Source organism: Parasteatoda tepidariorum, chromosome 8 (assembly GCF_982258835.1).
Source record: "Parasteatoda tepidariorum strain Cologne lab strain chromosome 8, Ptep-v5.0, whole genome shotgun sequence".
In the NCBI taxonomy this organism is placed as follows: domain Eukaryota; kingdom Metazoa; phylum Arthropoda; class Arachnida; order Araneae; family Theridiidae; genus Parasteatoda; species Parasteatoda tepidariorum.
Window position 1 is genome coordinate 59,226,856 of NC_141762.1, and position 24,034 is coordinate 59,250,889.

The window sequence follows — 24,034 nt, forward strand, 5'->3', positions numbered from 1 at the left end:
GAAAGTATACCTACTGTTTATTTAATACGTAATTCTTGTCGATTTTGTCTTAAGCTTACTTTAAAATAATCGCGTTTCACATTACCCATGGGATTAATACTGAGCACGGGTTTAAATTTTTCCATTGCTCTCTAATTTATTTTATGTATTAAAAGATAGACAAAACAAAATCACCAATTACTGTATTTTTCTTATTTTGGTCCTGATTAAACAGATGAAAAATAACAGTGAAAGTTCAAAATTTTTTTTATTACTATCGTTGTTTTTCCTTGCTATGAACCAACTTAGTAATACAATGTTTTTTTAATTAAACTAAACATATTTAATTAAAACGATTATAATTATTATTTTTAAATTATATCACAAAAATAGGAATCAAAACAGCCGAAAAAAAACCCTTAAAGATGTACAGAAATATCGGTATGACTAGTTTATATTGATATTCTTCAGCTTGATTTTAGGTCAAAAAAACAATTTTTTTTTTTTATAATTTTTTGTTTAAATGATATCTTTCAGTCGTGAAATTAGCATTTTTTTTCAAAAATTAAAACTAAAAATGTTAAATAAAAGCTATTAAAATCATTACTCTTTCTCGAACAGATTGTAAATTTTTAAAATGATCCTCCAAAATAATTAGATTTCATAAATTGGTCGATTGACTCCTTTTAACGCTTGATTTATTTTCGCAGAAAGAAAATAAACTTGCACGGATGGTTCATTATATATAAAAAAAAATGTCGTGATTTTCGCAGTCTTATTGTTTTGTTGAAAAATAATTGATATCACGGTCACTGGCATTGGTCACTGATAACTAAGTAAATTATCAGCATTTCCTACAATTTTTACTTAGAGATTACGAACTTCAATATAATGCCCCCTTTAAAGTGTTATTTAATTTTTTGGCTGGAGGAACTTGCCCTTAAATCCTTCTACTACATCTAAACCAATGGGATATACTCATACATTGTATGTTTAGTTTATTATTTTACATTTAGATTTTTACACATGATTTAGTTTTACATATAGATTTTTACACATGATTTAGTTTTACATTTTTCTGTTAATTGCAATGATTGGCTGACATACTTTGTCCGGCATGTCATTAAAAATAGTAAAGCATACGAAAGTTGTACATTTAAACAAATTGATAGAAAATGTAATTACAATATGAGTTAATTAGAAACAGTAACTAACTTAGTTATTTTAAGATGACAAAAGCACTTTAAATTTTGTGTAAGAAAGCAACAAACAGTTAAGTTAAAAGGCATTGGAAAAATTAACAATTGCGTTTTTATGGCAGGCGTGCAGGAATGCATCAAAAAACTTGGGGGAGGGGTATTTTTTTTTCTTGCTAATAAATAATGCTGCTGCTTTTAAATAAAAATACAGATAAGTCAATATTTTGCCCCACTCTAAAACGTGTCATGAAAATTATTAAATTCTATTTATATATTGATCATTTTAAATTATGCTGTTAATTGAAGAGTAGATTTTAACATGTTTTTAAAGAACCAAATATAAAAATGTAAATAGTATACGTTTTTTAAAATAAAAAAACTGCCATGCAATGTTAGTGTTTCTTCAATGTTGAAAACCAAGGAGTTGAAATACAGCAGACATTGAAAATATGCATTTTTTAAAATTAATATAAGCATTGTCATGCTAATTTTTAAAATGTTGTTAGCCAAATGGAGTTTTATTTGGAATTCAGCTATTATTTTAAGGCGTGCTGTTAAAGCTGAATAAATTTTAATAGTTTTGATGAAAGAATTTTTTAAGAAAACTGTAAATGTGCATTTTTTCTTATAATTTAATTTTTTGATAATTGGTTTAGCTAATTTATTTATGAGCTGAACATTCTTTGACAAACCATAACTTAATTAAAGTTGCTTAACTGCTTAATTTATCTAAGAAGCAAAAGATTTATTTTGAAATAACAAGTAGGCTTTGAAAAATATAGAAGCAACAGCTTGAAGTTAACTTTTTAAAGTTTCGTAAATCAGATGATACACACATGGACTTTTGCCCATGAAGATGTGGGGCACACGATAATTTTTTTTATCATTTAAATAGATGTAATAATGGACATTAAAAAATACTTAGCATAAAGATTATTATATAAATGCTGACATGAAAGTTCAAAACTTGTCATTCATAATAAATTCAGTCATTAATACCGTTATTTCACTCCTACACTAGAAAGTGTCAACATTTATCTGTAAAAGATGAATTAAAAAAGCTCGTTAACATAATTTTTCCATACAATTATTACATTTGTGTGAAATTCATCTGTGAAAATGAGAAATAGGATATTTAAGAAAAACGATCTATTCGATATGCACGTTTGAAGGTGTAAGAAGTAAATAATGCAATCCGATATCTATTTTCGAGCATTCACTAAAGTGACTGAAGTATTTATTGTAAATTCAGACGAAATTAAGTGAATGCAGACGTTCTAATAGTCACTTTGGTGATTGTCCAAAATCAACTCATTAATATCATTAATTTACTCCTACACCAGAAAATGTCAACATTTACCAGTGTTTTCTTGTTACAATCCTTGCTGAATATCGTAATTCGTCGGTGTAAGCTAGAAATATGATAACAAAAGAAATTTTATATAACTTCCACCATCTGAGGGATCTGAATGTCGACGTTTGCAGTAGTAAGAAAGAAATAATAACATTGAATTACCATTTTAAACATTCTCCAAATCAACTACACTGTAAACAATACTCGTTGTTTTTTTCAAAATTTCTTCGTTTGTTCAACTGTTTAAAGTCGTTCTGTTCACGAAACGGATTTTTTCTCCGTTTCTCACCCTAATCACAAGCAGATTAAGATCTTGAATTGAAATCCTAGTTTTTGCAATGCAGTTTCGCGTTTTGTAATATAACTTTACTTTTTCTCCTATCATTTTGCTATTATTTTTCTATATTTGCTTTTACTTTTTGGTATTTGAAAGTCGTATGAATAAAACTGAGATTCAACTCTATTGTGAAATTTATACAATATTAAAGCGACTATCACAATTCTCACTATCTCAATTTCTTCATAACAAGGCCTTTGAACAGCAGTGACTCAGGGCCAAAGCGTGCACCACTCACTGAAGCCATGACCATCGATACAAATTATACTGTCGATACGATGTCGATTCTGCCGGCACACATCTGGTGTTTGTACAATTTACATCGTAACTTTCACGGAGAAACTTGTTCTCGTATGGTAAAAGTTGGTAATGACAACAGATTTATTTTTCTTGTAAAAACTAGTTTTGTTACGGAAAAAAACCAGTCTGATTACTGATTTTCTTCGTCGTTTTCAGGGAAAAAACTTGCTCTTGTATGGTGAAAAACTATTGAGGCTACGAATTTACTTTTCAAATGTTACTGTTTTGCACAACCAACCCAGCTGCGGATTGAAAACCGTAAATTTTACGGGATTCTTTTTTACAGTGCAAAGTATTCAGTGAAAATTTGGGAAGCGCCGACATTTATTGAATTTCGAACTCGGACATATCGAATTTCGGACTTATATAAAATGTATATTTAATATTGTAAGCTACTTAAATTTCATAATCAACTATTTTAAACTAAAACGAAAGATTCTGGTGAAATTACCGCACTGTCCAGTAATGACATTTCTGGTACGAAAAACCATACTTCAAGTAACAAAAACAAAATATACGGTATTTAAACCATTCCATTTGGTATTTTTTCTCCATTCATATGATAATGTTTTATCAGAAATCCTGGTTTTCAAAAGTTTAGTTCTTATTAATATACATTTAGTAAAAAAATACAAAGCTGAAACGTAAATTTATAAGAATAAATTATTTTTTTGCCATGCTCTAAGGTATCATGCTAAAATTACTAAATTTTGCGACTAGTACCATATTTTATCACGTTATTAAAACATTATATTTTCTAGTTATTTTTGCCAAAATCATCAGTAAAACGCTTCAGTAAAAGGTACCGAGCCCTAGAACCAGAAACACGGTATATTTTACCAAATTCTGGTAGTTTTCACCATACCTTTTTTCTCAGTGCACGTAGATAATGTTAAGTCAAAATTTCATAACCGAGTGAATATAATTAATGAGACACTTAATAGAAAAGAAATAAATACTATTCACATTTTATGAGAGGGATTTAAATAATGAAGAAAATTTCTCAACGCAATCTAGTTACGTGAACACAATCATGCGCTTTATTTTATTATTTTGAGATGTTTGCCTTTCTCAACGAAATATTTCTCACTTGAAACCTAGTTGTAGAAGAAAGAAGTAGGAGAATGAATTAAATTCGAAAAAGGCATACACCTATTTTGAAAGTGATTTCGAGAATGATGTGTATTGAACAAAAACACGAGCCGCTGGTGGGTGAGAATAAAAACTGTTGCTAAACCAATCGCTTCTCTTTACAAAAGGGTGAAAGTATAATGCAAAAGTTGAAATGGTTTTTTTTTGTTTTAATTATTCTTTGTACTTTCGCGGTCACCCACACAAGAATGAGTAAGTTGAATGATGTAACAATATTGGGTAGTCAGAGGCAACTCCCAATTTTATAGAGAATTTATGCATGAAAAAAGCATAAATATTTCATATAAAGCTATTTATGTGTTGTGAATTATGATGGTGGGTTATAAAATCCAAAGGTTAAATTACTTTTTGTCTCATAATATTGTCCTCTATATCAAAACAAAGTTTTAAATATTAATAATTTTAAATTTACAAATATTCCTTTTAAAAAAATACAAACATATGAAAACAAAAATAATTAATTTCAATGTTTGAAAAAGTTAAATTTAATTATTTGCGTAGATTAAACATTAAAAAATATTTGGATTTAGAAATTTTTTCCCCCACTACAGTGGCTGTATCTGCTCTGTAAAAACTTTCTGTTTTTTTTTTACAGATTTTCTCTGTATATTTGACTGCTGTTTTCTCGCCAAAAACCTTTTTTTCTTTATTTTTCATCCTACCCATAAACGTATTAAAACAGTCAGTTTACATTTTTTGCTTACTGTATGATGATACCGTTTTACTTACCGTATGATGATAATTCTATCTTTTCTCGAATCGCTTTACGATTATTTTCTATGCTTGATCTTGTTTTTCAGCAATTATTTTATGTTTTTGAACATCGTATAAATAGAACTGCGAATTTTACTGTCAATTTAAGTGATAATTATCTTTCTTTCGATATAATGTTTCGCTAAGTTAAGTTACCAGACATTTTTATACGGTTACATATAGTTGTAACAGGTGAGGGGTGATATATATTTTTAAACGTTTTTATATTTAAATATTGTTTTAATATATAACACTTTTGATATAAAAACAACTAACGAATGCTCGTACGAATGTTGCTCTCAGCTCATACCGACCACAATGTTATTTCATAGTATTTTTTGTTAAAGTAACAGAGTCTGTTTGCTAAAACAGCGGAGTTTGTGTGTTAAAATAATAGTACTTATTTGCTTAAAAAACTGGTGCCTGTTTTTAAATAACTGTATTTCTCTGTGAAAGAAACACACTGATAGCTGATAGTTTTTTTTTTCTCTCTGTAAATTAAAAAGTTTTTTTTAGCGTGTACTTTTTGACCCCCATTCTTTTCTGTCTTATGCGTGCAGGTGATTGGAGGAAACAATAAAATTTGGTACTTCATTTTTTTATTTTTTCATTTTATTATTTTCCATTTTTTTTTTAATTTCACAAACTTTTAGAGAAATTTTAAAGGAACTTTATGTTATGTAAATGTTACCAAAGCCGACATTACTTATTTTTGCTCAAAAGATGTAAATTTTTCTTTTGTATAACATATAGTTTAATTTTTTAAAAACTATTAGCAGTGGAAGTATAACTCTTTTAACTATTCACGTCCGAAAATAAACAAAACTTTTTCCTTTTCTTAAATTGAATTTGTTTTGAAGTTATTGCATTTTTATTCTCGTTTTTGATAATAGTTTTTTGACTTTTTTTTGTGTAACAAATTAATTAACTAATTGCAGAAAAATTATGTATTTTTTCTTGCAATCACGTACTTTTATGGCTGAATTTAAAAATGTTTTAGTGTTTTTTAAAACTTCTGATTTGATTTTGGTAAAGTTTAGTAATTTTGTTTTTTCTTCGAAAAAAGTCCTCACTTGGTAAAACCTAGAAGAACCATATGAACTTGCCCCATACTATGCTAAAAAAAAAGTATTTTACTTTTTAAATTGTAGAGATTTTATGGAAAAATTGAAGTATAGCTATGCTGACTCATAAGAATTGATGATAGAAGGTAACTTTTTGCATAATTTAAATCAACCTCTCAGTATTCAGCTTTCCAAAATCAATTTTAATACTTAAGAAACCTATAAGACTGTATTGCTTATCCATCTTATTATTTTCTATTCAACAAATAACTTATTTAACATTAGTGGTAAAAACATCTTTTTTTACTAGTTAGTTTAAGATTTTGTTAATTTTGTACTGTGTACTAATTATCAGTAATTTTCAAATTGCTTTCGAGAGAATTGAAATATGGTTTTAATAATGTTTAATAGAGAACTAAGGTTTTCCTCAGTTTTAGTTGATTTCACGATATTTTACATTAGCAAGCAAAATTATATTGAAAAGTTGAAAGTTAGGCATTAATCAGTGAATAGTAAACTTGCAAATCTTCACAGAGGAATTGAACAAAGATAATTTAAGTATATTTTGAGTCAACAATCGATATTATTTTACAAGTAGGCGCTGGAAGAATAGTGCTGTTAGAAAGGGAAAAAGTTTATAACAAAGGAGTAAACACGTTATGAGCATCAAAAAAAAATATTATCACTCTTCAATATTAAAGGATGGAGCCGTGATGGCTCAGGGGATAGAACGTTCGCCTTCCAATAAGGTGAACCAGGTTCGAATCCTAGCAAAGACTGGTCGATACGAATTCCGCATCTGTCTTGCACCGACCAAAGTGCTGACTTAAAATATCCTCAGGGGTAGACAGATCGTGGGTTAGAGTTCCCTTGCCGTCAGGTTAACCGTGAGAGGTTCTCGTGGTCTTCCTCACCATGTGACGCAAATGCAAGTTAGTTCCACCAAGAAGTCTTCCACGAAGGCAAATTTCTCCCAATACTTGATTCAGGCCTTCCATTGCCTTCTGGATTGGATTCAAAATTACAAGGCTACGGAATTGAACATTAGTAGTCGTAAACTCAAAGATTGGGTCAGCTGTTCCAAGATAGTTATAAAAAAATATAAAATATTAAAGTATGAACCCGGGATAACTTGGTTGGTAGGGCGCTGGGCCCATGTCCAAGAGGTCGTGGGTTCTATCCCCGACGGCTGAAGATTCTTCGTGTAGTAAATGGTGACTGATACATGTTAAATTTGTTGAGTCACGAAGTCCTACATGTTCCTATAACAAATCATACCTCTGGGAGTACTGATCCAGGTGTTCCTTGTCTTCTGGAATGGGTTCAAGATTACAAGGCCACGGAGTTGAACATTAGTAGTCGTAAACCCAAAATTGGGTCAGCTGTTCAACGACGGTTATAAAAAAATATTAAAGGTTGAAATAGAGTATTTTCAGAAAAAATAATAGTTTGCCTGTTTTTATAAATTCATGTCTCGCTATCTCTGGAAAACTAGATTTTTCAGATTAATTGCTCGCAATTACCTATTCAATGATATAATACCTTTAAATGTATAAATAGGTTAGCAGATTAATCAAAAGTAATTATAAAATCGCATTTTTAAGAAACTTTATCAAAGTAAATTATTTTTAATGGCAAAAACATACGAAATTTCATCATTTTTCATCGAATAATCTTTTTTTTAATCAGTTCTTATATCAAATCAAAATGTTTAATAACAATGTTTTTTTTTTACCGTTTTTATTACCGGTTTGTACTTATTTTCAAAGAATTGCAAAACTAACCAATTTTTTCTTTAAAAAAGAGAGAGTTCTTTTAATTAAACTCTTCCTTGTGACCCCGATCAATGTCCTTCGGTGAAATAAGAATGACCATTGATCACACCATTGTAGCATCACTTTCTTTATTTTCCACATTAATTTAAATGTTTAATTTCAAAAACCTGTTACATAAGTTTTTTTCTTCTTTAAATTCACCTTGTGCTGATTTTATTAAAAACTAGCAAAATATCCATTTTTCCAAAAGGTAAATAATTAATGAATCAATTATAATTAACTCTACATTGTAAAAAATTCAGGATTAATTTAGGGTAAAAAGTACTGGCACCCCGTACTGTTTTTGTCCGTAATTGACTACTGACTTCATACTAGTCCAATGGTTTTAACAGCCCTTGAACATTTGTAAAATACTTAAAATTTTAAACTAGGTATAGATTTTTGTCTAAGATTAAGGGGGATAATATGCATGGAAATAATTAGGAGTTAGTCTGGGAAAGGAAAAATGAGGGATTTTCCATAAAGTACGGCAGTTAAAATAGCATAAAATTTATCTCTTGATAACTTTTTTTTCCTATACTATAATATGAAAAAAAAAAAACAAATATGAATAATATGAATATGAAAAAAATTAATATCATAATTTTTTTCTTCATATTTTTTTAGGTATTTTCGATTTGTTTTAGAACGCTTTTTTCGGTTTTTCTATCAAAGAAAAGTTAGGGATTTTCAAAGAAATAAGTTAGCTAAAATAGAATAAAACTCAATGTAAATGTAATACTGCACTGTAAAAAATTCTGGATCAAATTACGGCACCTGAGTGCCGGTAATCTTTACCGTAAAATCCTTTTTTACCAAAACATGTGATGCACCATAATTTTTACAGTAATAATTATCATAAAATCACTGAATTACTCTCATTAAATATTTCTGTAAAAATTAAGGTATACTATTTTACGGTATAAACGGATTTTACGGAAAAAAGAATTTTTTGAATATAATTTCATTGCTTATTATTGTGATTCCCTTTTAACATTCCTGTTGCTTTTTATTAAATTTATTTCTGTAAAAAGCGTACAAGGCTATTTGATAGTAAAACTGAATACTGTTCAAAAATCGAGTTATATTGCATTTATATTTGACATAAATCAAAAAAATAATTTACTCCGTTTATGGTTGTTTGATCTAAGCAAAGATACAATCAACATTAGTGTCCACATGTAATTTCCCTTAAGAATGTAGGTCGTCCTTGTGTATACGATGTCTTCCTCGTCGCCTTGAGCAATGTCTTTGATTCTTTTAACTTTTACAAACTTTTTATGTTTGTCACAGGGTTTTTCTCCTTTTAAGACCCAATTGTGTTATCCTTCAGTGTCCTGATAAAAATCTCACACAGTGACCTTTTTGGTGTTTTTTGAAATAAATTACGAACTCCATTTGAGGGAAAGTGTCAGTTGATTTCATCCAAATAAATGTTTCTGCACATCCTGGTCAACAACGTTGTCGTGTTGAGATAGCCTCAGACCATGGATGAACTTGGGCGCGATATCTTCTACATATCGAAGGCAGCTTAACTAGAACATAAGGTAGTTAGCTGAATCAATCAACCGTTTACTACTATAAAAAGTGATAGTTTATCATTTATTTTTCCTCAGATATATTTTTGTAAATTGTATTTTTTTAAAGAAATACTCTGTAAAATAAAAAGTGCAATTGAAGATTTTATCAATACTTCAATAATCTCAAGTGACAAAGCTTATAGCGTGGAAAATAATTGTTCAGCTGTGACAATAAGAATGTTTTAATTTTTAATGATTAGATGAAACTGTAAAAATGCCGAATCAAATTACGTTAAAAAATTCTGAATCAAATTACGTTAAAAAATTCCGAATCAAATTACGTTAAAAAAATTCCGAGTCCAATTACGTTAAGAAATTCCGAATCAAATTAGGGTGAAAAATTCCGGCAGCCAGTACTGATACTTTTTACGTAAAATCCGTTTTTGCAGGAACATGTTTAAGGAACAAGAAATATGATATTACCGAAAATCAATGAACCACTCAAATTAAATGAATATTATTGTAAAAATTATGGTGTAATATTTTACGGTAAAAATGGATTCTGCAATAAAATGGATTTTATGAATGAGTACCGTAATCCTATCCACGAGTCATCCGAAGTACCGTAATTTGATCCGGAATTATTTAGAATGAAAAAAATTTTTTAATTGTACATTTTGTATGATTTAAATTGTCATGCGCAATGACTATAAAGGCTTAATGCATAATTATCAAAATTAATGATTTAACAATATTTTCCAAGAAATAAACAAAGTAAAAGAAAAACGATGTTTTTTGAACAATAGTGTAGACAGTTGTGTTTGTTTAAGTTTTCCTTAATTTTTTAAAAAAAAAATATATTAAATGCTGGATGCGAATTTAGTTTTCATGCGAAATATGAGTGTAGATTTTGTTGGAAAGGATAAGTTTAAAAACTGATCGTGAAAGAAAGAAAAAATAACATAATTTATTTTTTGAGCAATATACAAAGGAAACAAATACAGAGCTAAATTGGAGTGTTAAAAATATGGTTTTTAGAGTATTAAAAATACGGATTTTGCCTTTTTTAAGCAGTAGCAAATATATATATATATATATATATATATATATATATATATATATATATATATATATATATATATATATATATATATATATATATATATATATATATATATATATATATATATATATATATATATTATATACCTAAGTTATTGCCCTAGAGGTCTGTAAGGAAACAGTACAGCACGTACTGGAACATTGGAATGAGTTTTCTATCTTAGTTCATGACAGAAATGGAAATAATTTCTAATACTTCCCTCCGTTTACTATGCTAAAATATACCCTAACCCATACTTACGGTTGTTTGGGTGACTCAATGGCTGTCGGATAGTTTTTAAGTTATTAAAAAAAATCAATCCATAAAGAATTTTGAAAATATCGTGGGCAACTCTTGAAAATAGTTAAAATTGAAATAAGTACTTCAGAGCTGTCAAAGTCAAGGGTAACAACTAGACGGTGAAAAATTTATTCTTTAAAACTAATGGCGATGTCAAGATTGGAGGAAAGAGGAAAATTAGAATATTTAAATTCAAGCGTGCTGTGCAATCTGTTTGGTTACCATTAAAGTTGGAAAGCTAACCATTAAATATTCGTTAGCCTTAAAAACCAATTAATTTTTTTCGATCCCTTTCCATTCAGTTTCGATCCGGCATTGAAATCTTGTTGCCAACGGGATGAATACATTATTAATTAAAAATAAAATCTTGATTACGAATATCAAAGGCACCGAAGCGACATTACTTTCCGGTCCCCCTAATACTAAATGACTTTCTCCCACGCAATCTCGATTCATGCTCCCTGACATCAGAAACTTTATTTCAACAATTTTAAGAAAATCGCCTAAATTTTATCTTACAGATCTGAAAATAATTTAAGTTGTTGTTGTTGTTGTCTTGTCCAGTAGTACAAGGAAAATTAAATTTGTCCAAAAGTATCTATAATAGCTTTGGCCACACCAATAATCTCAATGGAATATAGGAGTTGCTGCGGGGGATCCAGATGGATCCTGAAGAGCTTCGCTAGTATGGCTGGGCAATCAAAGACATGGTCAGGAGAGAGTTCGGTGTCGATGCAGTGAGGACAGCTTCTGCAGCTTCGATGGCCATCGGGAGATATTTTCATTCCCTTGAAGTGTTTAGTCCTCAATCTAGCTATGGTTGTGGAAATGGCTCGATCATAGTTTAGGGCAGGGATGAAGTGCTCTTCAAAGAGGTGGTAGAAAGTAGTCTGCGGCTGGCTATCGCATCAGCATGTAGCTTAAGTAAAAACCTTAATCTTAAGCACTATGGTTCCAAAGCGAGTTCTGATTCTGGCAAGTGTTTGCAAAAGGCCAAAGATCAACATACTACTCAGTGTTAGATATTCTAAGCCATGTTATTTATTTTTAAGCGAGATAATACTTTGTAGAAGACGAAATGTATCTCTTTAAGAAGATGTTTCTAAACAATAAAGCCATAATTACATTTTTCGAGTGTTGTTGGAAATGTTACGGAGTTCACGTGACTGAATGCGATATCAGTGATGCGAATCTAATTCTTTTAATCAATTAATACCGAGTAAAAATTCAGCTCGTTCCATTTCTGTTGTTTTGTTCACACGGAAGTAAATATACTTTTCTGGTTTCTCAAGCAAAAACGTCATTTTTAATAAATATTGCTTAATCTGCTTTGAAACTAAAATTTAAGTTACATCAAACTGATGCCTTTCATAAAGGTTGAAACACGAAGTATTGTTTTTTTTTAAATTGTCATTTAACAAATTGGTTGGATGACATATGCGTTTTCATTTCGTTTGTTTCATTTTAAACTTCATAAATATCCATAAAAAAAGTTTTATGAAGCACATTAAAAAGAATCAGCTTTTCTTACAGAATAAGAGAGAATATGATAGGCATAGTTAAAAAAAAGTAATTTTTATTTTTTAAGAATAAGTATGTTTATATCTCGTAAATTGAAACTCTATATCGCGATTTTTACTTTAAAATTTAATTTTACGTGAATTGTAATCCTCAATTTTCAAATATAAGCATGCACTGACATATTTACATTAATAGAATCGGAACAAAGAGAAATTACATCTACGCAGTTTTTTTTAAGGAATTGTTTGCATATGTACTTACGTGAAAATATTATTGTCAAAATTATTGCGCTGTTTAAATTGCATAGAATTTTATTGGCCAGTAGGGCTTGATTTTATGATGGTTTGCATAAAATCCATTAACACTGCGAAAATCTTATGTAAATACAAACAATATTTAAACAGAAGTACCTAACCTTATTACTTACTTTAGTGTTTCCCAAACTTATGACTTTTGTGTACTCTTTCTAAATTTTTCGTAACGCTGTGTACCACTCATAAAAAATTTATTTCTTACTATAAAAAATTGCACAAATAAAAATCACAACTGGCTGTTGACATCACTAATTAATAACTGTTAACTCTGCAAAAAATAGCCAATAGAAAAATACATAATCGTAAATTTTCATGGCTAGCTTTGTTTTTGAATAAAATGTTTTGAAATTTTCGTTTGTTGCAAGATATTTCGCATTAAAACGCGCTCCCCCACTAAGCAGGGGGTACGCTTACCACACTTTGGGAAACACTGACTTACTTAATTAATATTACCTTTAATAATAAATAAGAAGAAAAAATCGATAATATGAGTCAATTCTAATCCTGATGGATTTTCTTATTAAAAAATCGCGCAATTGGTGTTAGTATTTTTTCTTTTGTCGAAAAATAAAATTTATAATTGTTTACTATATCAATTTTAATTTTACGCTCACCTGATTTTGTTAAACGCAAAATTATTGAAATTATATTCTATGTTTAGCTCGATTTTCTAAAGGGATAATAATTCTTAAGATTCGTGCATAAAGAACAATTTTCTTAATGATATTTCTGGATTTTTTTTCATGCGAAACTAGATTATTCTCCAATGTCAGCTCTTACTAGAGCTATTATCTTAAAATCAAAACACGATTGCGTGGAAAGTTTAGATAGTGCTTTTTAAGCAGATGGTTAATTTTGGGAAATGAAGGAGTTAAATATGTTAGGAGGTTCAGATCCCGGTTTTCTTTTCTGTTATCTCTCACTCGATGACCTTCGACCGGGTCATTTTTTTGTGGGTCAGCATCACAACGACATCATTCTCTCTTTCTTCATATCTCTAGGTATGGAAACGTGAGTGAAATTAAATTCGAATGTCACATTCCAACTCATGTTTTTCGCGTGAGGGAGGAGGAAAGAAGAAATTTTTTTTTTATCCTCAGTAACTAATGATTCATTGAGAACAACTGGACAGGTCAGGATTTCTCTAAATAAGGATGTTTACCGGCGAAAATATTTCTCGATAGTTGCAATGGATCACTTAAAGCAGATAGTTTGTTTTGAACTAGTATGTAATAATGGCGAGATTTTGGAATGATCATTAATGCTCAAGGTATTTTTTTTCTTAAAAAAATAATGGATACGTTAACTAAGACATCCGTTTCTTAATCATTTCATTTTACTTTATTTATTGCAAATAAAAGAATGCCATGAGTGGCAATTATTGAAGCTTTTAGTTTTGTAATAACTTTCAACATTAGTCACTTCACACGTTCTCAGAAATATTGACAAAAAATCATAATAATCATTTTCTTGAAACATGCTACAGTTCAAATTTTCAGTAATCTTAGGATTAACCAGGTTCGAATCCCATCGGTGGTTGGTTGGGACGAATTTTACTCCTGGCTTGCATCGACCGCAGTGCTGACAACAAATATCCTCACTGGAAGAATTAGATTCTCTTTGCCGTCGACTTACAGTGGGAAGTTTTAGTGGTCTCCCTATCCATGTAACGCAAACACGGGTTAGTTCCACCAAAAAATTTCTCCACGAGAACTAGTTTGTCCCGATTCCCGATTATTGAAGCTTTTTGCTTTGTAATAACTTTCAACATTAGTCACTTCAAACGTTCTCAGAAATATTGACAAAAAATCATAATATTGGTTTCTTTGAAACATACTACTATTCAAATTTTCTATAAACTTAAGATTTACCAGGTTCGAATCCAAGCGGTGGCTGATTGAGACGAATTTCACACCTGGCTTGCATCGACCACAGTGCTGACAAAAAATATCCTCACTGGAAGAATTAGAATCTCTTTGCCGTTGGCTTACCATGGGAAGTTTTCGTTGTCTCCCTATCCATGTAACGCAAACACGGGTTAGTTCCGTCAAAAAAGTTCTCCACGAGTGCTAGTTTGTCCCGATTCTCAATACAGGAGTTCCCTTGTCTTCTGGATTGGTTTCAAAATTATAAAGTTTACAAAATTACAAGGTTCTGGTGCGTCAATTAGATTTAAAGGTGACAAGTGAGATCAAACTACTTTAATTTGGCTCTCTGCTGGACAAAATTATAAGGCTACGGAGTTGAAAAATGATCACATACTTAAAATTGGGTCGGCTTTTCTGAGACGGTTGTAAAATAAAATAAAATAATTTAAATCATTGTGCATTTCGCTTTAGTAAAAGTTTCTACGAATGTTTTAGGAAGTAGAACTGAGAGCCTATTTTTTAAGTGACAGGAAATAACATCATTATGCCATTTTCTCAATAGCAACATAAGTGCGGTGACAAAGTTTGCGTCATTTGAAGCCCGTTGCTTCAAAATAATTTGAGACTTTTTTTTCTCCTTCTTAGGAAACGTGAATGTACAGTTTCGTGTCACCTTTTTATGTATGTCGACAGCGAAATTAAAAGTGAGTTTTGTGATTTATGATGATGTTACGCATCGGTATTTGAAAAAAACTGTGAGAAACCACCTGTAAACTTTCTTTACAGAGTGTTTATTTTCTAGTCGCTATTCCAAAACATATTTTAATATTGTTAATGTGAAGTTTACGGGAAAAGCAGTTATATAAAAAAACTGTTTCTGGTAATCTCAATTAAATATGCTAATTTCTATTTCCTTCATAAAGATTTTGATGCATTTATTATTTTAATGCGTACAATTAAATAATAACTGTTAATTAAAGAAATAGAATTAGATTGAATAAAAATTAGAATGTATAAAATTAATAAAAGAAAATAAAGTTAACCGTTATATTTAGTTTGATTATTTAAACAAATTGTGCATTGCTACGGGCAGAATTTTTTTAGGGATTGCGTGTGTAACGAGAACAAATAATATACAAATAACAACAATGTACCTAATTTTCGGTGTCCTTTTGACAACTCTTATCACAGTATGTCATTCCTAACTTAGTACTAATTAGAACAAGCAAACTTATTACAAACTTATTGCTAATTATTACTAATTTAGAACAAAAAAACTTATTACAATTAGAACAAACAAACTTATTACAAACAAACTTATTACAAACTTATTAGTAATTATTACTAATTAGAATATATAAAATTAATAAAAGCAAATAAAGTTAACCGTTATATTTAGTTTGATTATTTAAACAAATTGTGCATTGTAGTGGTCAGAATTTTTTTAGGGTTTGCGTGTATAACGAGAGCAAATAATCTAGAAACAACAACAATGTACCTAATTTTTGGTGTCCTTTCGACAACTCTCATCATAGTATGTCGTTCCAAACCTATTAAAGATCTTTGTGTGTTTAACAAATTCCTTGAATCAACGTCTGAAGGTTCCGAAAGGCGAAAAAAGCAGAACATTTCCTAACCCTTCATCATCGTTTTGTCCTTAATTGCGCATTCATCTCTCAAGGTATGAATTTATTGACCCTTGTTTGAAGAAAATCATCATTCCACGCATGAGAGCTTTTTACAACTTGGACCGTAACTCTCTTGTATTCGTTATTTGTAAAATCGCCCAACCGATACGAAACACTTCAAGTTTTTTTTTCTTCCATTCACGAGAGAAATTTTGCTCTCTACTCCCGTTTTTTACGAACTAATATTTTTTCATACATAACACCACTAAATATTTCAGTAAAATTTCAGTTGTTATTTGCGCTCTGAATATTTTAAATTGTCAAACTTTAAGAATTAGGAGTGCCTGTTAAACAAACTGAGTCAAAACTCCCACTCCCCCGCATCTTTTTTGTATGGATCAGGTACACAATAAAAAATTTCCAGAATCAAATTACACTATAAAGTACCGGCATTTTGGGTACATCATCTACAAAATCCCTTTTTATCGTAAAATATCATATCGTAAATTTTACATTAATGTTTATTTAGTCATAGTGATTTTACGGTAATTATTACGGTATTTCAGATTTTCGCACCGTAATATGTTCCGGTAAAAGGGATTTTACGGTAAAAAGTACCAGCACCCTGAGTGCTCATACTTTTTATCGTAATTTGATCTGTAAGTTTTTACAGTGTATATGAAAAAGCTTTTCGAAGACAAATTGAAGCTTTAGAAATATAACTATCAATTTAGAATTGAAATGGATCTATTTTTTACTTTAAGTAGTTCTTAAAATTTAAAACTATAATAAGAACTTGGTTTGGGAAATTTTTTATTAGTTTTTTTATGCCACTAAAAGCCACGCAAGATAAAAAACATCGTATGATTTATTTAATCCTTGAACTCATTTCTTTCATAACTCGCACTGTAAAAAATTCCGGAGAAAAGTACAGTCACTCAGGGTTCCAGTACTATTTACAGTAAAATCCAGTTTTACCTCAACAGGTTACAGAACAAAAAATCTGATGTACCGTAATTTTTACAATAGTTATTATTAATGTAAAATCACTGAATTACTATCATTAAATAAATATTACTGTAAAAATGACGGAATAATATTTCACGGTAAAAATAGATTTCACGATAAAAATTTATTTTACGGATGATACACTCTAAGTGCCAGTACTTTATACCATAATTTGATCCGGAATTTTATACAGTGGATGCTTTAAAAGCTAGTGAAATTATTACTTTAAGTAAGAAATTTAATTACGACACTCCCAATATAAACGCGCTTTTCTTATAAAAAAATCTCGCGCATTTTAAACCGGGCAAAACTGAAGCTTTCCTAAAAATTATTAATTAATATACATAAAATGTTATTTATTACTTTAAAATAGCTTTTTTAACCTATATGATAATCATATTTTTCATATTTATTATAAAAATTCATTTACCTAATTTTTTCGCTACAAGATGTTTAAATTACGTGATTTATGCATATATTCACATGTTGGAATAATTTTTTTTTGAAAAATAATTTTTAAATCAAGTAACTTATTTACAAAATTGTTTAAATTTTTTTTATTAAGTCATTAAAGAAACACTATATACAAATTTCTAAGTGTTAACGTAGACATTTTTTAACATTTTCTTGTATACAATATTGTAAAGAGAGAAAGAACACGATTGCGATAGTTTGACTAAAATATTTTATAAATGGAAGACTTGTGGTTTTTTAGTTTTAAAATTTAAAGTTTTGATGTTTCATAAGACAGTGCAGATTTTTTTATAAAAATTATTTCAAATCAACATTTAAACTAAGTTGTACAATGTCTGAAAGCTATTTTTAAAATAATATTACTGATAGGAATTTTTACGAAATTGCTTGCTAATCTTTAAACTTTTAAGAATAGCTGGTTTAGAAGCAAAAAGTTTTTTTTAATTCTTGTTTGTTCCTTTTTAATTATCTCGTGAGATAAGATGAATGCGTTGTGAACGTAGGGAATTGAACCTAAATGATATTTTTTTGTCACCGCATCAATCTCATTGCGTTCGAGATCTTATTTTCCTTTCATTATTCTATGACAATGTTGCCATTTTTGGCTAGTAAATTGTCTCGTAAGTTTTACGTTATTAAAGTGAATTTCAGATCGTTTGCATGGAACAAAGTAAGCTGGTGACGACTTCAGTGGGCCAGTGAACTGGTAAAGCGACTTCTATTCAATTTTATAGACTATTGTTAGTTTCAATTTGACATTGACCCTGATTTTTAAAGAGGGGGTCACCCACTCCTTAAGGGTACTCCTCCACGAGATTTTTATTCACGTTTTAAGCTAATTGTCTAATGTTCTATTTCAAACCGCATTTTATATTTATTCTCGTTTATTTCAGGTGTTGAGTTTTCAAATGAGCCGCCTGACATCTTTGTTCTGTAGGTGGCTGAGTTTGGCGATTTTGATAGCGGTTTCTGCAGAAAGTGTTGACCAGAGTAAGTAATATTTTTTTAATGTATTTATTTCACAAATGTGTGCCATGTATACCATACATTGAAGGAACTATTATAAGGATATTCCATTAGTAGCCAATAACAAGTTAGAATGTAAATCTATGTTAATGCTGCACATTTTTTGTTGCAGTTGTTTATTTTCTCATTCTTTCGAAAGATTGATAAAGCATTGTCAAAAAATGAATAAATAAGTAAATAAAATAAAAATAAAGGTTAATTTGTGCTTTGACTATGTTTGATGATGCTTATTTTATACTAAAATTTGTTTGACTAATTTAACCCTAATCTCTGAACAATTTTTTCTAAGCATAAAAATATTCTGATAAATACTTCGCAAAATCTCAAAATATGCATTTAGTGATCAATTTTGTTATCTGATTATAAAATTAAGTAACGAAGCCAAATGAAGAAAAAAATAAATAAAAAATAAATGAACAAAATTAATAAATGAACTTAAATGAAAGAAAATATAAATAATTAAACAATTGAATGATTTAAAATTTAGTGTTTTAAAGTTTGGATGTATAAATAAATGAAGCATTATATCTGCTACAATAAGATTATTTCTGGTTTTTTTTAAAAGTATTTTATTCTACAAAAATGTAACAACAGTTATGGAATGTGAAATGACTATGCGCTCTTTAAAATCTAATAGCTGCAATCATTCATTATTATTGTACTATTCCATAAAAGTTATATCAATAATAAATTAGGTGATAATAATATAAAAAACTGTAATTTGCTTTCATAAAGCGAATCAAACCAAGATGAAAAGAAGGTCTCAGAAGCTTTCGGACTAATAAAAGAATACTTTTTTATTACATCCAAAAAATATTGTCTTAACAAATTGTAGACATATCTTTTCAATATAAGACATTGAGCTGTGAAGACACAGGGGATAGAGCGCTCGCCTCCCAATAAGGTTATACTGGTCCCGGGTCTGAACCCCAACGATGGCTGGTCCGCACCCGGCTTACACCGACCACAGTGACGTAAAATATCATCAGTGGTAGACGGAACATCGGTTAGAGTCCACTTGCCATCAGGCTAACCATGGGAGATTTTCGTGGTTTTCCTCTCCATGTAACACAAATGCGGGCTAGCTTCATCAAAAAGCCCTCCACGAAAACAAATTTCTTCGAATTTTTGAACCAAGAGTTCTGTTGCCTTCTGGATTGGGTTCAAAATTGCAAGCCTACGGAGTTAAACATTAGTAGTTATAAACCCAAAAATTGGGTCGATTGTTCAACGACGGTTATAAAATCAAATAATAATGAAATGTATAAGCTACATTAATTTTCTTTCGTAAATGATAATGAAGTATCTAATGATTTATAATCTAAATTTCTTCATAACAGATTCATAAGTAAAAAGTAAGGTGTACCAAGGATTACTGCATTATTTTAGAATTACATGACAATCAAATTTTATCGAGAGATGTAATTCATCTGAAAAGATCGTTTAAGAACGAGAAGTGAATTTACGCAATTCAGCCTGAAAGCTACTCATTCGTAAACTGTCAAGAAAAGGATGCAATCAGCACAGTTTTAATTTCCATATTCTCACCCAAAAATAAAAATTTCACCAAATTGGAACTGATCAGGATGTCAGGTTTTGCATAAGCAGGTGACCATGAAAGGTAGAAAACTTGAATAACGGGCTGCAGTTATTTGCTGGGAACCTCAGGCAATGAATGTTATTCGTAATCCCTTTCTCGTTTTATGTAGAATAAAGTAGCTGTTGTCATAAAAATGCATAATTAATGAGCATAGAGGGGAAAGGTGCAAGACGACTGAACTGATTCCACATTAACTATGATTTTTAAGAATGTTTAGAAATTCCTTGGGAATTTCCGAAGGTTAAGATTTTTGATATCCCAATTTGAAGCCTGTGATTTTCTAGTTCTACACTAGAAATAAGATTTTTTGCTTGAAGAATCAAGTGGCATATTTTTTTTAATGAAAAATGTAGACTATTTTTTAATAAAAATGATATAGTTAAACATTAAAATTTTTTATTTGAAAAAATTGGTGCAATTATGAATTTCAATTAAAGGATTTTGTTTAAATATGTAAGTAATATTTAAATTGTGAGGTGATATTTTTGCGCTGTCAACAAATATTATATTATCTATATTCTGTTATTGCATATTATTTAAATTTATATAATGATCAATAAAAAATTATTAAATTTGCACAGTCTTAAAGTTAATCAAAATTTATGAAATAATTCAAAATTGGGACAATTTTTGCGACGCAGTCTTATAAAATATACTATTTAAGTAATATACTTAGTATTTAAATTATTCACTGGGGAAAATATTGAGCATAACTACGATAATATGATAAAATTTACCGTGTTTTTAGCTCTCTGGTAACACCAAAAAGCTCAATTTTTGCGATGTGATTTGTTTAAATAACTATTTAACTTGTGTAAATAGCAGTGAATTTGGTAAAATAAATTTAAAATATAGTTTTGCAATGTGTGATAATATTTGGTATATGCGAATTATACGGTTAATTAATATTTATAATTTAATTCAAACCCAGTCAATTTATATTTAAGATCTACAATAGATTACAAGTTGTACATGAATGTTCACTGCGCAGTGGGATATACTCTACTAAAAAAAGACTAAAAAAATGTTTCCAGAACTAGACTTTTTAATGTTTGTTCTAAATTTTTAAACTATGAAGGAAATTATAAAATAATGCTGTAAAGCTGAATGTGTAGTTACGACCCTTAACACAGAGGAGAAAAGTATAAAAGCAAAAGGAAAATATTAAATTTTTGAGTTGATAAATGTTTATTCCACTTTATGTTAAGTGTTGTTTACTTTGAAAGTAAATTTCAGGGTTTAATTTTACATTGATATAGCAATTAGGGTCTTAAATACCAGAATATGGTAAAATTTACCTTGTTCCTGGCTCTATGGGAAAATTAAAAAGCTTGGTAATTTTCGCAGAAGCGCTTTGGAAAGGATTTAGGTAAAATTAACAATAAAATAAAGTTTTATAATATGTGATGAAAATTTGTAAGTGTGGTGATATTTAATTTTTTTTAATGATACCTTAGAACATAGTATAAAAACCATTTATTCGGTTAAATTTATTTTTCTGTCTTGTATTATTTGCTAAATGTGTGGTAATAAAAGCCATAATTTTGAAAATGAGAATTTACTGTAAACCATTACCATACGAACGGAAAAATTTAAAAAATGAAAGGTTTAAATAATATTATAGTTTTATTATGAGAATTATGTTTTTTTTATTATTTTTAATCAGAAATGTCATTAGCTTGTAGTATTACCAGAATGTTTTTTCCTTTCCCCCCTAGAACGTGCAATTTGATTTTTTTGTGTGCTGTTGCTTGAAAACAATATCATAAAAATTTTGTTTTGAAATGTAAATCTTTCCATGTGCTTGAAAAAACACATTGTTATTTGTTGATACAAAATTAAAATTTTTAATATTAATTTCATAAAAAAGGTAAATTAATGAGATAAATATCTTAAAACAATTTAGAATAATTGCTATAATTTTTGCTATAATTTCAGATAGAATATCAATTATATTTGGAATCAAATTTAAAAAGATTAATCCATGTAACAAAACATGCTTTTGCATACGAGGATCGGTTTTTATTTCGTGTCTGTACTTTTTCTAAGGAACTGATTGATTTAAATAAAAAATTGAAAAATAAATATAATTTAGTCCTTTTTCTGGACAAATACTTTTTTCAATTTTACGTATTCATTTCATTTAACTCAAATGAAGTGTATTATTAAAAATTTTATCAACTTAACAAAATTAAAGTAATGGTTCATTTTTATTTGAAATCAGTGCAATTGCTTATCTATATTCAAAATTTAAAACAGGTTATTTAAATTCAAATCTTTAACAAGTGAATATTTAAGTTTAAAATTTAGCAATTGTTCAGTTATACTTAAATTTCTGACACTTAATATTTCTGTTCTACATATTTATATTCAAAAGTTTAACAAAAAATGTTTGACATTCGTCTTTGAATGTTTAACATTCGTTCATTTATATTCAAAAGTTGAACACTTGCTCATTTATATTAAAAACTTCAACATTCTTTGATTTTTATTCAAATTTTAGTAACTGCTAATTTATATATTTATTTTATATTTTATATGTACTTAGATAGTCAAATTTCAGTCCGTTTCAAATTTCTTCAAATTTTCTACTCTTCATGGGATTTTTTATATTGATTTCCGTTATAAGTTGTATTGATATAAAAGCGAAATTAAGTTGTTTGCAAAAAAAGTGAGAAATTTCATTGTTACTAACATTTATATGCTGACATTAAATTACACATGAACTAAAAACGTAGGGATTTTTCGAGTAAATACTTTTTTTTCTTAAAAAGTTACAGAAAGTGTTTTATATAAGGCTAAACTAGATTGCCGTTTTCCATCTTAAAACATCATAAGTCAAAGATGGAATGAAAAGTGTTTAAAAAAAATGTAAACCATATGATCTATTTTTCTCTAAAGAATAAAAAAACATTATCGGAAGTAACGAGCTTGACTTGTTCTTATTTCACTTTTAAAATTAATTCATTCATATTTTTTTTTAAAAAATTGTAGAGGTGAAGAAGTCAAAGTAAAATTGAAAGTTTTCAGTTATTGAGTTGTAAAATTTGTGAATAAACTATGTTTACACTAAAAATGTCAATTTTTTTGAGATACTCTTCTATTCAAAAATGATTTTCAATGAAAAATGAATGGGAAAATTAGATCGTGATTTTTTTCTGTTTTAAACAATGCCCTGCCTCAAAGATGAAAACAATAATTTTTTTTTGTTAAAAAAATGCCCTCCTTAGCAAACATGGACAGAATGGGAACAAATACATCAAGTCTTCTTCCTTTTCCCTTTTTATAAAGTTTGGAGTCTTCAAGTAAGTTTTAGTATTACTATGTAAATAAAATTGAAAAATTATGAGTGTTTAAACTTAGGGTCATAATGTACAATCTTTAATTAAACAAAAACCTATCTGAAAATGCAAATATCACTAAAATTAGGCAAAATAAAATTTGTTAGAATAAAACAAGCTTGAACAAAGCTTTTTCACTCATATTTGTTTCACAAATAATGATTGAAATTGGCCGCGTGAGCATCTATCTCAATCGCTGTCTTGCAAAAAATTTCGAAAACTTCGGAGCTGCTTCGCCTTGAAAGGGTACTAAGATTAATGCTAGAATACACTGTGCAAGAGCAACTAAATATAAGAACATGAAACATGTAAGGAATCTAATTTATTTAAAGACCGGGAAGAGACTTTTAAGAAATTATATATATATATATATATATATA

The 24,034-nt window shown here is 29.0% G+C and overlaps 1 protein-coding gene across 1 annotated transcript in view; it reads left to right on the forward strand.

The window, feature by feature from the left end:
- The window catches only part of LOC107444627 (uncharacterized), a 91,965-nt gene that overhangs the window by 14,722 nt on the left and 53,209 nt on the right, over nt 1–24,034 (forward strand). The window contains exon 2 of the mRNA XM_043041074.3: nt 18,581–18,677. Within this exon, the coding sequence (XP_042897008.2) occupies nt 18,596–18,677 (82 nt within the window). The 5' untranslated portion in view covers nt 18,581–18,595. The remainder of the gene's footprint in view (nt 1–18,580; nt 18,678–24,034) is intronic.